General features: G+C 36.0%; 1 protein-coding gene across 2 annotated transcripts; it reads left to right on the forward strand.

Moving 5' to 3' along the window:
• The first annotated feature begins 9 nt into the window (after nucleotides 1-9).
• LOC125074275 (aspartate--tRNA ligase, cytoplasmic) lies at nucleotides 10-18,284 on the forward strand. Of its 2 annotated transcripts, none has more exons than XM_047685563.1 (13): nucleotides 10-166; nucleotides 1,150-1,271; nucleotides 2,039-2,198; nucleotides 3,294-3,429; nucleotides 11,302-11,476; nucleotides 12,118-12,262; nucleotides 14,683-14,834; nucleotides 15,588-15,754; nucleotides 15,873-15,988; nucleotides 16,223-16,377; nucleotides 17,343-17,454; nucleotides 17,672-17,731; nucleotides 18,122-18,284. In XM_047685563.1, the coding sequence occupies exons 2-13, from the start codon at nucleotides 1,155-1,157 to the stop codon at nucleotides 18,223-18,225; spliced, it is 1,599 nt and encodes a 532-aa protein (XP_047541519.1). In that variant the 5' UTR covers nucleotides 10-166; nucleotides 1,150-1,154; the 3' UTR covers nucleotides 18,226-18,284. The 2 variants fall into 2 exon arrangements, with proteins under 2 accessions (XP_047541519.1, XP_047541520.1); XM_047685564.1 differs by lacking the exon at nucleotides 10-166 and adding an exon at nucleotides 317-335.
• Nucleotides 18,285-18,510: the final 226 nt, after the last annotated feature.

The raw sequence follows: 18,510 nt of genomic DNA on the forward strand, positions 1-18,510 counted from the left end.
TGCCAAAAATACATTGTGGGCTGTGACTTTAGTGTGAAATGCCAATTTCACCGGAAAGTGGAACATAACCTCACCTAATAATAACTTATCCAAAGTTTGTTCTACACTTAAGTTTTATCTATTGCCTTATCAAATAAAGAGTACAAATTAAAAAATAACAAATAAGGTAACAATTGCTAAACACTTGTTAAAAGTATGATGAAATGTTGTGAAGTTCATTTAATTGAATCATTTTGACTTTGTTGGAAAGTTAAATTACTATAAATAAAATATATGTTATAGGTCATTTGATTGTGAGTAATCAGTTCATAATATTAACAGATTAAAAAAAAATTGTAAGTGCTATCTATTTTTTTGGTCATAATTTTTCAGCCTTAAGGTATTTTTTTTTAATTCTTTCTATATATAACATACTAAATCTAATTATTTATAGTATGTACTTAAATATAGCATACTTAACCAAAAAGTATATTTATTATTTGTAGAATTAATAAAAACTTATTGATTTTTCTTTTTATGATACATATATAATGAAAAATTGTGTGAAGAATAGCTTTGTTCCTGAGTTTTGTTTTTATTATTTTTAATTAAAAATTGTCTTAGTTATGCACACTGTACAGCCAATATATATCCATTTTTAATATAGGATTATAGAATACTAGTTGGAATCCAATAATGTATATTTGAAAATTCATTTAGTGTATTTAAATTCTAATAAACTTTAATTGTGTTCAGTGAAACAGATAAAATATATTATTCCATTATATAGAACACCTCAAACAGGAAGTGGTAAAGATATGAATATACTAATATTCATAAATTAACTTTTTTAAGCAGTGTTTTAATTTATTTGGTTATTACTAGATTTTACTCATTAAAGTAATCTACATTTACAACCATGAAGTAAATTTTATTAAAATGCTCACAAATCTTTTATGGGTGATATTTTATGTTAACATAAGATCATCATTTCTTCAAAAGTATTTGATTAAAAGACCAAAATATGAACTGAAATATTGTTAAAAACATTACCATTGAATTTATTTTACTAGATATCCTAAAGTTTGTCTACCTAATGTATAAAGACCTAGTCAAGTAGAAATATACTCTGCAATAATAAATTCAATGCAATATTTTGTACTTTCTCAGTTGCAATGGTGCTATCAGAAGTAAATCAACCCCCTGCTGAGGGAGATGCAGCAACCAGTAAAAAAGCAGCAAAGAAAGCAGCAAAAGCTGCTGAAAAGCAACAGAAAAAGGCAGAACATAAGGTATTTATGAAACCTAATTCATAAAAAGATATCTCTAATAATATTGCTCTAGTAATAAAATCTGGTGGTGGAGCATTGATTATATTAGAAATGACTAAAATTTCAAACATTGGCAATGTCTATGAGCAGTGGTGACCACTTACCAATGGGTGGCCCATTTGCCCTATGGATGCCAAAAGCATAAAAAATATTATGCCAATCTTAATACAAATTTAGTACAATTTACAGCTAGTACTTATAAAGTAGTCTAAACACTTATTAATATTAATTTCATACACAGACTAGCTGCCTGTACGTTCTGTAACTTTGTTCATACAAAGTTACCCTTTAAAGTTTAAAGTTAAAAAAAATAGGTGTTGGGTACGAGGTTAGAACAAAGTCACTCTATATATTATGTATTTATTAAATAACAGATACAATCAAATAAATTAATAACATTTTAAAATAAAAAAAAAGAACAAGAAAAGATCCAGCGAGTATTGTAACATTAACAAACAATAAGTTAAAATGATGTACATATTTAAAACCGTATGTATTAGAAAGAGAGAGATAGGTTGTCTGGAATAATGCTTAATCCTTTTTCTTAGGTGATGATTTCTACCAGTTCTGTAAGTCATGTACAAAAACTTTGTTCTAAAAATACTCTCTTAACAAACTTTTCAGCTTTTGTTATAAAATATTCATAATTTGTTCCAAAGCTTTTGTTTAATCAATTAGTTATAGGCCGTGATAGTGAGTATGATATTTGAATTTTTTTTTTTCATCAGGTGTCAGCTCCCGAAGCCGGTACATTAGAAATAGATATATCTGAAGGGAAATATGGCAATATGAAAATGATACAATCAACCGGGGAGCACACAGACCGAGTGTATACAGACGTCAAAGATCTTGGTGTACATTTGGATGGAAAATTAGTTTGGATCAGAGGTATGAATTTTATTTGTTAAAATGTTAAAGTTTTAACTTTGCTTGCTCTAGTTTTCTTAATACAGAGTATTATATGTTTAATGTATTTGTATTGACTACATTGTTTAAAGACGACCCAGTGTCTAACACATGAACATTGACTAAATATTGCTGATTCAACCCAATTCAATTTGGGACATTGAAAATCTTGATAAATGTCTCAGATAAAATTCTATCACAGGTGTATCTATGATCAAACTAAACTAAACTAACAGCACAACAGAGGGAGAGCATTACTACTTACAGTATGTGATATAAATAAATTGGCGTCATAAGTGATTGAATAACAATATATTTTGTCAGTTCGGTTCAGAGAGTGGTTTGGAAACAAACACAGACTTAAAAAGGACCGCCTACAGTCAAGTGGACATCCCCAAAGCCTGCCTAGTCGATACATATAATAAAATTAGAGTGTCTGTTTGTAATATTAAAATAGCCCATTTTTACTAAATGCATATGTATGTATACACGGTACATGTGTGGTACCAAAATAACAACGGCTGAACCGATTTCGACGGGACTTTCACTGGCAGATAGCGGATAATAAGGAGTAACTTTTTTTCATTGTACATGGAAAATGGTTAAAAAAAAATAAAAAAAATATATCCCGCTGAGTTTCTTTCGCCGGTTCTTCTCAGGTCTGAGGTGCTAATTTCCGAACCAGTGGTAGATTTTTGACAATCAATAAGCAAGTGTATACACTTCTATATTGAATAAATATTTTTGACTTTTGACTTTTGACTTAGGCTACTTTTATTTTAGAATTATATATACAATAAAAATAAAATCACACTACAATATCCAAATAACTTAAATTCAAATACGAAGAACTAGAACACAGCTAGTTCTTAATAATAACCTTTAAGTACACAAATATTCTTTGACAGTTTATGTATATATAAAATTTCTAAAGATTTTTTTTGTACTTTTACAATTTTTCCTAAACTTCTTGTTAAGCTATGATTTCATTGTTATTTCATATATTTTGATCTCCCACTTAGATTTTATATTACATTGAAAATATTCAATATTAATAATATAACATTATAATTTTAGCTCGCCTACAAACATCCCGTGCTAAAGGGAAGCAATGTTTTGCTGTTCTTCGGCAGAACTCAAGTACCGTTCAATTGATAATAAGTGTCAACGAGGAACTCCATATCAGCAAACAGATGGTGAAATTTACTGGAAAGTGAGTTAATCAAAATATAAATTACTTAAGTAGGCACTTCACTTGAACAATTGACAATGTTGATCTTACAAAATAAAGATATATCATATGTTGTATGATGATTGTAGAAATAATAAGATTTAGAATATAAGCATTAAAAACGGTTTATTGAAAACAAGTGCAAGTGACATAACACATTGACAGACAGTAGGAAAAGTTAAGAGATAACAAAAAAGTATTTAAGCTATTAGGCGTTGTTTAACTTCTTCCAACATCCTCTCTTAAACATAAGCCCATCTTGGAGGCACAGAAAACCAATTTTGAGTGCGTCGTGGCTTTCGTTAGGGCATCTGCAACCATCATATCCGTCTGAACGTAGCGAACGTCAATGGCCCCACCAAGCACCTTGTCACGAACAAAATGATGCCTCACATCAATGTGCTTCGTCCTGGAATGATAACCTATCTCTTTCAGCGTAGAATCAAGCTTCTTATTCCATTGCCTTGCATTTGGACCTGTTAATGCTTTTTCAACAGTTATTGGATCTGTAACTTCCATAAAACCCATGAAATTATTGCCTTCCATGTTTTTTCTCTGATGTGACCTCAATGTAATTCTACTTTGTATATATTCATCATTACAATCATCATAATCATCTGTATCAGGATAATAAGTCTCATCAGTTTGTCTATTCGAGATACTACTATCAGATGAATTCTCATTACTTGAAGATGTTTCATTTTGTGAGCTTTCATTGATACTTGCTTCTTCTGTCTGATTCTCTGAGTCTAAACAATCAATCTCTTTACTACTTAGAGGAAGTGTAATCTGCTGTGGTACTGACACAGTTTTCGGAGCAACATTTTCCAAAACGTTACAATTTTCAATAAATACCACATCTCTACTAATTACAATCTTTTTACTAACTTTATCATAAAGCCTGTATCCCTTCGTATTCACACAATATCCTACAAAGATTAATTCTCGTGATTTGCTATCCCACTTACGACGATTTTGCTTAGGAACATGTACCATGGCCTTAGAACCAAATATCTTTAAATGAGAAATGTGTGGTTTCTTTCCAGACCAATTCTCATATGGTGTTGTTGCAGCCAGTACACGTGATGGGGATCTGTTTATGATATATGCGGCTGTGACGACTGCCTCTGCCCAGAATGTTTTTTTGCAGTTTTGCTTCAAACAACATGCACTTTGCACGATCTACCAGCGTCCGATTCATCCTCTCTGCTACACCATTTTGCTCGGGCGTATATGGAGTGCTGGTCTGATGTTTGATTCCAGAAGCTGCCAGAAAATCAGAAAAATCATTATTACAGAACTCTTTTCCGTTGTCACTTCTTAATATTTTTATTTTCCTCTCTAGCTCATTTTCTACTTCATTTTTAAATTTCTTAAACACTGATGTAATATCCAATTTGTTCTTTAGAAAATAAACATATACTTTTCGAGAATAATCATCTATGAAGGTTATGAAATACTTCCCTCCACCTAAAGATGGAGTCTCCATCGGACCACACAGATCAGTATGAATAATGTCAAGTAATGTATTTGCTCTAGAACCCGAATTTGGAAATGATAATCGTGTTTGTTTTGCTTCGCAACAGGGTATACAAACAGTATTTACTTCTTTACCAGAAATAGTTACACCCTCAGTACATAGAGGTAACCTCTTTACATCGGCCATATTTAAGTGACCCATTCTTTTATGCCATGTAATTAAATCTGTCACAGCATATGCATTTCCACTTACAACATTAAGTTTGTACATATTGTCTATTAGCTTCGCTGTTGCTACTAAATTCTTATTGCCATTGTAAATGTTACAACCAGTATTAGTAAATTCCACTTTACAGCCATTCTTTGTCAATTGACTAACAGATAATAGGTTTGTAGTTAATTCAGGAATAAACAGAACATTTCTCACCTGTATTCGATGTTCATCTTTGTTTAATTTGGTTTGAATATTTACTTTACCCATACTCTGCACAGGGATCGCTTCACTGTTTGCCACCTTTATTCTATGAACCGGAGGTGTCTGTTCATCATACATCCAGTCTGAGCGCCTTGTCATGTGCATTGTTGCTCCAGAGTCAATATACCAGTCATCCTGGTTCAGTGTGCTGTAAGCTGAAAAAACTGCTGCAAAGGTTTTTTGATTACTTTTCTGTACTTGTACTGTACACTGATTTTTAAAATGTCCATATTTATTGCAGCTATAGCAACGAGGCCCCTTCCCTTTTGGCTTTTTATTGTCGTGAGAGGTATTTTTATGCTTTGTAAAAAATACAGAAGTTTCGGAAACTTTCATTTCCTGTAAGAGTTTTGTTTTAATAAAATCTGATGATATTTTGATACCGGAACTTTCCAGACCCATGATCATTGGTTTATAATTATCCGGTAAACCTGCCATCATGAGTGTTCCCAACCATTCATCATTTACTTCGAAACCAATGTTTCGCAACTTATGCGCTGTACTCATAACATTATTCACATATTCTTCGATACTACCGCAGTTGTCCAATGAAGTATTGACCAAATCCTTAAGTAAGCCGACTTTTCTCGAAAGCCCGGAGTCTTCGAACGCATTTTGTAGGTTTTTCCAGACTTCTTTCGCTGTTTTTGCATTTTCGATATGTACGTAGTTCATAGGTTCAACCAACAAAATTATCTTCGACTTTGCTTTGACATCTTTCTTAAAATCGACATCGGTACCAGGTTCAATATTTTCCCACAATTCTTCCAATTGTAAATATGACATTACTGCGAACTTCCATGTGGAGTAATTCTCCCGTCCGACCAATTTCTCAATTTGTATGTTATTCATGGCCATTCTTTACGGGACCGGTAAAGTACAATATATCGCGCAATACTTTACTATGACTTATTTTAACGGTAAATATTTTAATGTTTACTCTAAATTAGGTATACGAGTCTGGGCCCATAACCTGTAGAAATAATAAGATTTAGAATATAAGCATTAAAAACGGTTTATTGAAAACAAGTGCAAGTGACATAACTTTATTCACATATTCTTCGATACTACCACAGTTGTCCAATGAAGTATTGACCAAATCCTTAAGTAAGCCGACTTTTCTCGAAAGCCCGGAGTCTTCGAACGCATTTTGTAGGTTTTTCCAGACTTCTTTCGCTGTTTTTGCATTTTCGATATGTACGTAGTTCATAGGTTCAACCAACAAAATTATCTTCGACTTTGCTTTGACATCTTTCTTAAAATCGACATCGGTACCAGGTTCAATGTTTTCCCACAATTCTTCCAATTGTAAATATGACATTACTGCAAACTTCCATGTGGAGTAATTCTCCCGTCCGACCAATTTCTCAATTTGTATGTTATTCATGGCCATTCTTTACGGGACCGGCAAAGTACAATATATCGCGCAATACTTTACTATGACTTATTTTAACGGTAAATATTTTAATGTTTACTCTAAATTAGGTATACGAGTCTGGGCCCATAACCTGTAGAAATAATAAGATTTAGAATATGTGAATAAAGTTATGTCACTTGCACTTGTTTTCAATAAACCGTTTTTAATGCTTATATTCTAAATCTTATTATTTCTACAGGTTATGGGCCCAGACTCGTATACCTAATTTAGAGTAAACATTAAAATATTTACCGTTAAAATAAGAATTTAGTAGCAACAGCGAAGCTAATTGACAATATGTACAAACTTAACGTTGTAAGTGGAAATGCATATGCTATGACAGATTTAATTACATGGCATAAAAGAATGAGTACAGCGCATAAGTTGCGAAACATTGGTTTCGAAGTAAATGATGAATGGTTGGGAACACTCATGCTGGCAGGTTTACCGGATAATTATAAACCAATGATCATGGGTCTGGAAAGTTCCGGTATCAAAATATCATCAGATTTTATTAAAACAAAGCTCTTACAGGAAGTGAAAGTTTCCGAAACTTCTGTATTTTTTACAAAGCATAAAAATACCTCTCACGACAATAAAAAGCCAAAAGGGAAGGGGCCTCGTTGCTATAACTGCAATAATTATGGACATTTTAAAAATCAGTGTACAGTACAAGTACAGAAAAGTAATCAAAAAACCTTTGCAGCAATTTTTTCAGCTTACAGCACACTGAACCAGGATGACTGGTATATTGACTCTGGAGCAACAATGCACATGACAAGGCGCTCAGACTGGATGTATGATGAACAGACACCTCCGGTTCATAGAATAAAGGTGGCAAACAGTGAAGCGATCCCTGTGCAGAGTATGGGTAAAGTAAATATTCAAACCAAATTAAACAAAGATGAACATCGAATACAGGTGAGAAATGTTCTGTTTATTCCTGAATTAACTACAAACCTATTATCTGTCAGTCAATTGACAAAGAATGGCTGTAAAGTGGAATTTACTAATACTGGTTGTAACATTTACAACCAGTAATAATATATAATATATAAGAAGGTTTCTGTTTTATGAAACGTATTTTGATTATGTGTGACAATCATATGAAGTAGGAAGTGAATGGGTCCTAGAATGTAACCCTTAAGAATTCCTATTTTTTAATACATTATACTTCAACATAAATAAAGATTCAATTTAAATGTACAGATTAAACAATTCATTTGTAATTATTATTGTAAGCAATCAGCGAACGCTCGCGCTTCGCTTGCGTACTTAGTACATAGCTAATCTTCGTTACGGACGTTTAATACTGTATTTTTAGAACCAGAAGTAGGTATTACTAGAAGAAAAAAAAAACAAATAGGCTAAACTCTACAACAATGACCTTTAATTTACAATAACAATCAATCTACCACAAAAGAAAAAAAAACATTTAATCTACAATCTACAGTCAAAAATGATAATCGCCATCCAATGTGTCTGCCGCCAAAAATTCCCGCCTTTTTTTTTTAAAGGGTATTTGTATGACGTGACGCAGATGTCGCTCGGCGAAGATGTTTATTCCAACAGTATCTCTTACATAGAAGTATTTGGTGATGAATTCAACTGTATAGTATATTTCCAATCGTAGATGGACTATGTACAAACAAATCTTAGATTTACGTATGCCACGCGATTTGCCAATAGCACCGTTAAACTGTGTACTACTGACAGTTTTTGACGAATATAATTTTATTTATAATACAACACTATTCAACTAAACAAGCCTGTAAATTTCCCACGGCTGGGCTAAGGCCTCCTTTCCCTTTGAGGAAAATGTTTGAAGCGTATTCCACCATGCTGCTCCAATGCGGCTTGATGGAATACCCATGTGGCAGAATTTCGTTGAAATTTGTTCTGTAGTGGTTTCTTCACGATGTTTTTCTTTACCGCCGAGCAGGAGATGAATTATAAACACAAATTAAGCACATGAAATTCTGTGGTGCCTGTCTGGGTTTTAACCCGAAATTATTGGTTAAGATGCATGCGTTCTAACCACGGGGCCATCTCGGCTCTTGTTTTATGCCCACTTTAACTTTTTACTTCCAAAGTTTTTATAACAGTTTTGTCAACGTTTAAAACGCATTTTTTATATGATAACAAAATAATTTTCAATTACAAAAATATTACGAATAAAATACAGACAACAATAAATACAGATAAGATAATTTTATTAACAGAACTTGACAAAACATCACAAATTTTTCACTTAAATTTCGGCAAGGCATCGGAAAAAACATCAATATTTTGTGTTAATGCACACAAATCGTTATACTGGCCACATATTCTATTTATCGGGGAATATTTAGCAACATTTGTGCGTGATTTCGCTATGTAAAACAATTTATTGTTAGGTTTTCTAGGAGGGCGACTTGGGACTGAGATATTAATTTTATGGAGAGCCTGTTCACATTGGACAGTGCCATTCATAATTTTAAATAATAATATTGAATCGAGAAGTTTTCTTCGATTTCGCAAGGTTTCCATTTTAAAAAAAATTTAGACGACTTTCGTATGGCGCTCTATGGGACATTCCACTGCATGCAAAAGCTAGATGTCTAGTGAAAGCGCGTTGAATCGATTCAACTCTTTGTGAATTAACAGCGTATATAGGGTTCCAGATCTGAGACGTGAACTCTAAAATTGTCCTAACAAGAGCATTGTACAGGGAAAGCTTTGTTTTAATCCTAAATCCTTTTGTATTTCTCTTAATTAATCCAATCATTTGAGCACCCTTGGCATTTATCATGTTAATATGGGGCACAAAAGTTAATTTTTTCCTACGCCTAAATCTTTAACCTCGGCTACTTCTTTAACTGATTGCCCATAAATTGTGTATGAAGTAGTAATAGGGAGCCTTTTTTTTGAGAATTTGATATGAAAACATTTTGTTGGATTAAGTAACATATTGTTACTATCACACCATTGCTGAATTCTAAGTAGATTACTTTGAAGCTGTGTACTGTCAACAGATGATTTAATAGTTTTATATACTTTAAGGTCATCGGCAAAAAGAGCAAATTGGCAATTAAGTATGAAATATTTTATATCATCTATGTAAATTAGAAACAGCAATGGGCCTAGGTGTGATCCTTGGGGGACCCCAGTTTTTGCATAGTATGTTATAGATTCATAACCCTGTGCAGCAACCACTTGCGGGCGATTGAAAAGATATGATCGGAACCATTCCAAAAGTAAAGTGTCAAAGCCAATAGATTCTAACTTTTTCAGCAATGTAGGATGATGTACTTTATCAAAAGCATTACTAAAATCGGTGTATATGGCATCCACCTGATGGCCACTATCAACTTCTTGTGCTATATCACTGACAAAACATAGGAGATTTGTTTGAACAGAATATCCTTTTGTAAAACCGTGTTGAAAAGGTGTTAATGATTTGTAAACAAAACAGGATAACCTGGAATATATAAGCGTTTCGAAAATTTTAGAGAAACTGGATAATATAGAAATTGGTCTGTAGTTTTTGATGTTATCGGGTGCACCCTTTTTAAAAATAGATATGATTTCAGCTTTTTTCCACAATTCAGGAAATATGCCGTCTGCCAAAGATCTATTAATAATTTTAGTAAGGGGCAATGATAATTGTGTTGCAAATTTTTGAATAAAATAAGGAGAAATATTATCAGGGCCAGAGCCTTTTTTACTGTCTATGTCCCGCAATACCTTGTAGACTTCCACTTTATTAAATTTTAATTCACTTATTTGTTCGTAATTACTAGTCGTACAATTTTGATTTGTTATTATATTATCAGAATACACAGATGAGAAATTATGCGCAAAAAGATTAGCAATTCCTGAACCAGCTTTCACAGTAACGTCGTTTAAATGCATATTTGCGGGCAGTGATGAGGAATTTGAACGCTTGTTTTTAAAGAAACGCCAAAATGTTTTACCATCTCTAGTAAGAGCCTCCTGAATCTTATGCTTATATATTTGGTGACATTCATCATATAATCTATTGCAACGATCTCGTAGCAACCGAAATTCATATTCATCTCTGGTATTGTTATACTTCCGATACTTTACACGAAGTTTGTACTTTTCGGACAATAGCCTAATCAAAGCCTTTGTGTACCATGGAGGATAGTTTTTAGATTTAAATTTAATTTTTTTTGGTACTAATTGTTCTATTATTTTGTTGAGTATAATATAAAATACAGACACCATCTCATTAACACAAACTCAAGAGAAAAATTCGGTTTCCCAATTTACAAGTTCAGGTTCCGTTGTTATTTTACTATAATCTGCCTTTAAAAAATTAGAAATTACGCACTCATTCGATGGTAATGGATGGAAATTCAGATCCTCAACAGTACACAAAAGATTTGGATGGTGAGCATCCAATTCACGCAACAAATCCAAAGCTTTAGTCACTTTTACATTAGGTAAATTACTAATTATCAAGTCCAAAAACTCGCAGCATCCCGAAGGAGTCGGTCGTGGACGTGCGCGCGGCGGTGGCGGCGACGGCCAGCCCCGTGCAGGCGTGCTCGCTGAGCGCGGTGGAGCTGGCGGCGCGCGAGGTGTGGCTCGTGTCGGCGGCGCGCGCGCAGCTGCCGCTGCTCGTCGAGGACGCGGCGCGCCCCGAGACCGACGTGAGTGCCGACGCTATCGCGAGGGCGCGACTTTGTTGCGCATTCACAGCTCAAACTCAAATTCCTTTACTCAATATAGGAGGATTACGCTTATTTATTTATCGTCAAATTAAACACTACCACCGGTTCGGAAAATACAATACCTGACCTGAGAAGATCCGGCGAAGGAAACTCAGCGGGTCTTTTTTTGAGAATTTTATTATTTACGTATACTCAATATGAAAAGAAATAGCCAGGAGGCGATCGTTTCATTCTCAAGGTGTGGGATCGGTAAGTTTTCATCTTAACGATCATTATGAAGTCTAGCATAAACGTCGTTAGGGGTACAGAGAAGTACATGAGATAACACATAAACGCTCCTCCCCCAAGATACGCTGGCGAAGTTGTCTTGACTCAACGAGCATACACGTCACCTGAGATACATAGAGTAACATAGGTAATACTTAAATGCACACAAAGTCTATAGTTATTGTATTGTGTGTGTATTCGCTCGTTGTAGTTCGCTATTTAATGATTTCACATTTTCCCTGTGAAACTTGCAACGTGGCATTATGTCAACCGTTGCATAATTTATAAATAAACAAAAAACAAAAATATACTATTACAAAAGTATATATTTATATGATTATCGTCATTCCCAGGACCCAGAAGGTCTCAAGATCAGAGTCAACCAGGACACGAGGCTGGACAACCGGGTGTTGGATCTGAGGACTCCGGCCAACCAAGCGATATTCCGTATCGAAGCTGGCGTTTGCAGATTGTTCAGAGATAACTTGACTAGGAGGGGTGAGTTGTTTTAGTCAAACATTATTATTTCCTATGTATATTTTGTATGAAGGTCATATTTGCCCATAGACACTGAAACAGTTATTGTCAATTATGTTATCCGCTTCAAAGCCTCTAGCGCACTTGGACTTCCTTATTTTGACGGAGGATGCGGGTCTGCTGAGAGACTCTTGCGGCCTGCGTCCATATAACGGTTGTGGCCTCGTTGGATATGCGGATGCTTTGAATTCTGAAACGTGTTGAATGTGATGCTTATGGTTGAAATTGGGAAGTCTGACGCAATGTCCGATGATGAAATTCAGCGGCCGAGATTAATCTAAATAATCCCTCGGAACATTCTCCTTGAAAAATGCCCTAGAAGATGCGGAGTCATCAAAGAGCTTGGTCAAATGGAAGAAGCTGGTGCTGGTGCGCCCACTGATAACAGCAGTACTCCATGTGAGGTCGAATTTGCGTCTTGTCTAGTTTTAGGTGATGGGCCGACATGAACTACTGTCGCGTTTTGCCGAGTAAAACGATCTTTTTCGATACCAGTTTGGCTTTACTTTCCAATTGACCGCGGTACTGAACGACTTTTGAAATATCGACGCCAAGTAATCCGATATTAGCTTTAGCAGCAAGGCAAATTTTCTCGAAACGTGGTGTAGCGTATTTAGGTTTATGCACACATTGAACAGTCAATAATTTTGTCGATGGTATGATTTTGACGTATGACGTGCTTCCCTTCTCGTATGGGCCGCGGTAACGTGTGCATTGTGTGTGTGCGCCGCGCCGCGCTTCAAAATTAGTTAGTGTAACGGACTATTATCATCCTGTAACATCACCCACCCCTTGGCTATGTTCTTCGAGTGTGTGAAGACCAAGGGAGCGCTACCAAGAAGAACGTGTCGTCATAAGTAAGAGCCCAGATTTTGAGGTAACAACTCCCCTTTTTACTCAGTTGAGTGGGGAAAAAGGGGAGTTGAGTAAAATGACTGTAGTTACAGTCCACTTATCTCTCGCGCGTACACGTGAAAATACGACAAATGGTGATAATAAAAACTTTGTTCAGGTTCTCGACTACATGTTCCTAAAGATGTTAGTGCAGCCGATGTGGGATAGGGTGTCTACAGTACTGTCGTTCACATAGCAGTAAATATTGCTGAATATTGATAGGCTGAAGAAACAGAGAAGAATAACACCAGAATTGACGAATTTAAGTCAGAGCACCGTCGACAACGACCTTGATGCTTTGATCAGCCAAAAAGCTGGTTATCCAATTGCAAAATCATTCGGGAAGCCCTTAAGAAGAAAGTCTTGAAAAGCTCTTTGTGCCTTACGCGATCGAAGACCTTCGTAATGCCCAAACTGCTCACTAATGCCAACCACTTGGTCTCAACTGCTTCCCCCCATCTATTTTTCTGGTAAGCTAGAAGGTACCAGAAGAAGAAGAAGCTAGCAGTATATAATGGACTCCATTATCTTGGAGAATAAGGAGATAATGGCTATATACATATAATTGGACGGGTCTGAGCGGTTGCCATTTTTAGGGATCGGGTGCACCAACGAAGTCTTCCAGGAGTTCGAGACGATGCTTAATGCGTAGAATACCCGGAAGAGACGCGTAAAAACCGGTGCTGGCTCTGGAGCCTCCTTAGCACGGCCGGGGGATACCATCGGGACCACCAGTGAAAGAATTGCTTAATGATCTGCACTTCACATAAATTTAACCTTCGCCGTCATGGTACCACATCGTGGGATTGTTCTCCTTCGCGATATGAGCCAATGACTATAGTTTCCGTGCAGATATGGAAATGAAGGCTGATAGAAATTAGCCTTAGCGAGAGACCGGAACGTACCTATTCCTGTACACAGACGTCTTCGGCTCAGCAATAACGTTTTTGAAGACTAAGAGGCAGAGTTATATTCCTTTCTGAACGCGTTGGTATTTACATCACGAAACACCGAAGCGTCAGCCAGCTTCGCTAGTGTTCTCGAATTCAATTTTGTACCGCCACTGATCAGGTGATTAACGGGCTTGTAGAAATCAGTGCTGGGTTCAAGGCCATCGGTCCTTATGACTTGTTCAGTTTTCACTGTAACCTCGGCCTTAAGGTCGTTCGTAGCATAGCTCGTTCATCTCGGCTTCTTGTTCGATAAACCGTAAAAATATCTTGGACGGCTTTTGGTGATAACACTGATCACTGCTTACGCAGCTTGGATTGAAATGTACGATTATTTGCTTTCGTTGGTTTCTATTCTAGGAGGCAGTTCGTAATAGTAGATGAAAGGGTACTTTTCTCTCGCTCAAGAATGTCTTGGATTTTTTTGTCTAAGCCATTGCGTTATATCTCACCTAAGACAAGAATTTACAGTATATATGTTAGGCCGTAGCCAAAATCGGTCAGGACGATACTAATATTTCTTAAAATTGATTCTAGGTTTCGTCGAGATCCACACCCCGAAGATAATCTCGGCTGCGTCCGAAGGCGGTGCTAACGTGTTCACGGTCTCGTACTTTAAATCATCCGCTTACCTCGCGCAGAGTCCGCAGCTCTACAAGCAGATGGCCATCGCTGCCGACTTCGACAAGGTTAGTACATTAAACGTGTATTCGTAACTGACGAGCGGTAAGATGAGTGAGTGAGGAAGATAGTCCGTGGTCGTGATCCTAAAACTGGAGGTAATGGCATCCTATTTTAGATTCATGATGAATACCAGTGATTGATGTTGTCCTGACTGGATTCGTCTATGGCGTCCAATCCAAAGGAGACCAACAAAATGTGGAATATGCTCCAAACCTTCTCCTCAAAAAGGAGAGGAGGACTTAGCCCAGCAGTGGGAAATTTACAGGCTATTAATGCAATGCAAAAACTTCAAGACAGAAATTGTCGACTGATGTACTGTACAAACCATCGGCCCATCAACAAATTATCATTGTCGAAATCGAATCGAAATGTAATCGTTGCCTTTCAGCCATTTTCCTTATCTGCTAAAACTAATCCAGTTGATTTTCAGTTTCAATAGAAGTTGAATCGAAATAGAATCCAGACCGTATCACAACGTTATATGTTAGTAGAATTGTCCCTTGCAGTTTGAAGCCAGGACCTCGGGACCATGCAGCCCTATATTTAGACACTAGACAATCTTCTTGCCGGTTCTTCTCGGTAGAACCTACATTCCGCACCGGTGGTGGCTTCACTTAATATTGTTTGTCAAATGACGATTCAAAAGTGCTCGTAAAAGCTTACTTGAATGAAGTATATTTGGAGTTTGATTTTAATATTGAAAGAGGCAGTTACCACAGATACCGAATGATAACAAAAAATGTCATGCTAACTTCCAGGTGTTCACGGTGGGAGCTGTATTCAGAGCCGAGGACTCGAACACACATCGTCATCTCACTGAGTTCGTCGGTCTCGATTTGGAGATGTCTTTCAAGCAGCACTACCATGAAGTCCTGGACACCATCGGTCAGACCCTTACGGATATTTTCCGAGGGCTCCAGGAAGAGTGAGTCAAGGGCACTTACCTAAGATTTATGATGACTATACCATTATATAAGGGAACAAGGAACTCCTGTGTTTGTACAGGCATTCTTTAATAAAGTATGTTTTATATTTCTGAACAGATTTGAAAACGAAATAGCGACAGTCGCTCAGCAGTACCCCGTGGCACCGTTCAAGTTCCTGGAACCCCCGCTGAGACTCGAGTTCCCTCAGGCCATACAGATGTTGAAGGAAGCCGGTGAGGCGATTATTAAATACTTTAATACTGGTGTATAGGTCACTTGATGGTCACCACCGCCCATAGACCACTAACAATGGTAACTAACCTGACTCCTCCCCAGTCATATCTATCACGTTTTGATAATCTGTGTTTGCACACACATACAACTGTAACATTTTCTGTGTCTTTAAAATTATTACGTTGGCGTTTATAAGAGGAATACAAGATTTTGTTATTTGTTATCTGTACCAGGTGTAACGGTTGGGGAGGAAGATGACCTGTCAACTCCAGACGAGAAGCTGCTGGGTCGTCTCGTCAAAGCTAAATACGAAACAGACTTCTTCATTTTGGACAAGTATCCTCTAGCCGTCCGACCGTTCTACACGATGCCCGATCCGAACAATCCTGTAAGGACAGACATTTTTAACTTTGCCGTTTCATAGATTCAAGTCAATTGTAAAAAATACATTCGTAAAGAAGGCATATTATTCGATACAAGATTATATAGATGATAAAAAAGCGTGGAGCTAAAACTTGTTGACTTCCAGGCAGGAGACATAACATACATATATAATTGTATTTAACTAACATTACTGTATTTTTAGATATTGAAAAAGAGTAACTACTGAGTTTCTTGCCGGTTCTTCTTGGTAGAATCTACAGTCTGAACCGGTGGTAGCTTTACTTTAAATGGTTTGTTAAATGACGATTCAAAAGTGCTTGTAAAAGCCTACTTGAATAAAGTATATTTTGATTTTTAGTATTCTGACTTGTCATGTGCTAATGTTTAACGCCCCCCCACAGTGGGCCCACCACGCTGGTCTAAGTTTAAATAGTTAGACATACTGACCGATACAGTCTATTCTAATCTAGAAGGTATGGAGATCAATGAAATTATAGATTTTCATATGACGAATTTATTATTTACGAATATTTCATTAACTAAGAGTTTATGATTAATATATGTATATCTTTATTCATAATAGATTATCATACTTATATCCAATTTAATTTGACTTCAAAATTTCCGATAGGACCTTGGTCGACGTTCATAACGCCATTTTTTCGCTAATTCATAGTGAATATCATGGATTGATCAAGCTCTCGACCTGTCTGTTGTTTATTGGGCTTTTGTCCTCTTGGAATAGACTATAGATTGTTTAATGGTTAGCGGTCACCACCAGTCATGATCATTCCTTACATTGCGCCAACAACCTTGGTATCATTTTTTACATTTGGTTACACTGGCTCACTCACAGCGGTTAGCAGGTAAAAGTTTTAAGACAAACTGAAACGCAACAAAACTAATGATTGCTGTTTGGTAGATTATATGAGTGAGTGGTACTACTATGCTAGATATTATGTATTACAGAAAGCGTCGAATTCGTACGACATGTTCATGCGAGGCGAGGAGATCCTCAGTGGAGCGCAGAGGATACACGACCCGGACTTCCTCACCGAACGGGCGAAGCACCACGGGATTGGTAACCGATAACTTTTATACTTACAGACTAGAGTCGAGCTCGGTGAAGGTATAGCCTGGAAACCAGACCAAGTTGTTTGCAATTCCGGATTGTAAACTTTACTGATAATGAAGTGGGGTGGAATAAAGTTTAAATATAATCAGTAAAATCACAGGAAGTCTTCACATCACAGAAGATCTGTTGGGCAAGTCTATGAATATCTTGTTTTTTTTTTCAGATATCAGCAAAATCGCGGCGTATATAGAGTCGTTCAGGCTGGGCTGTCCTCCTCATGCCGGTAACGTATATTTTACTTTTTAAATATTAGATTGAAGAGTACTCCTACTGTATTTTAGAAATTATTCAATATATAGGATAAAAAATGTTAAGTCCCTTGTGCTAGTAATTATACTGGTAAGAAATAGACAGCAACAAAAAGTACTGAACCCTTTGGCTTACTACACATTAAAAAAAAAAAAAAAAAAAATAATCTAAACAAATTTATTCTCGGTATATTCGACTCGGAATTTTGATTTAGTTAAAATGCTAAATGATTCGGAACCCGGGTCAGATTTAAATCATATTAATTGTAATTATTCTTGGATTTCCTTCTCACATCCTTCACTTATTTAGAAATTTGCTCAGAATATTTTTTTGGTATAATTGAACTATGATTGTGTGTTTACAGGAGGCGGCATCGGTATGGAGCGTGTGGTGATGCTGTTCCTGGGCCTGGACAACATCCGCAAGACGTCGATGTTCCCGCGCGACCCCAAACGTGTCACCCCCTAGGTGTTTTTATACATTTTATAATATATTGATGAAAATTGTTTATAAATAAAAATGTATTCATAATTTATTATGATTTTTATTATCTGATTCATTCCATTATTATATTACAATTGATTAAGACATGTACAAAAAATACAATAAGCTAAAGAGTTTAATTTATACTAAAATTTTAATGACTTTTAAATTTTTACCTAAATTAATTGTTAATTTATATTATGATCGAGGAATCTTTGATAATAAAACAAAGAAAAATTAACAATAATAACATAATGGTGGATTTTTTTT

The sequence above is a fragment of the Vanessa atalanta genome, chromosome 27 (assembly GCF_905147765.1).
Source record: "Vanessa atalanta chromosome 27, ilVanAtal1.2, whole genome shotgun sequence".
Classification (NCBI taxonomy): domain Eukaryota; kingdom Metazoa; phylum Arthropoda; class Insecta; order Lepidoptera; family Nymphalidae; genus Vanessa; species Vanessa atalanta.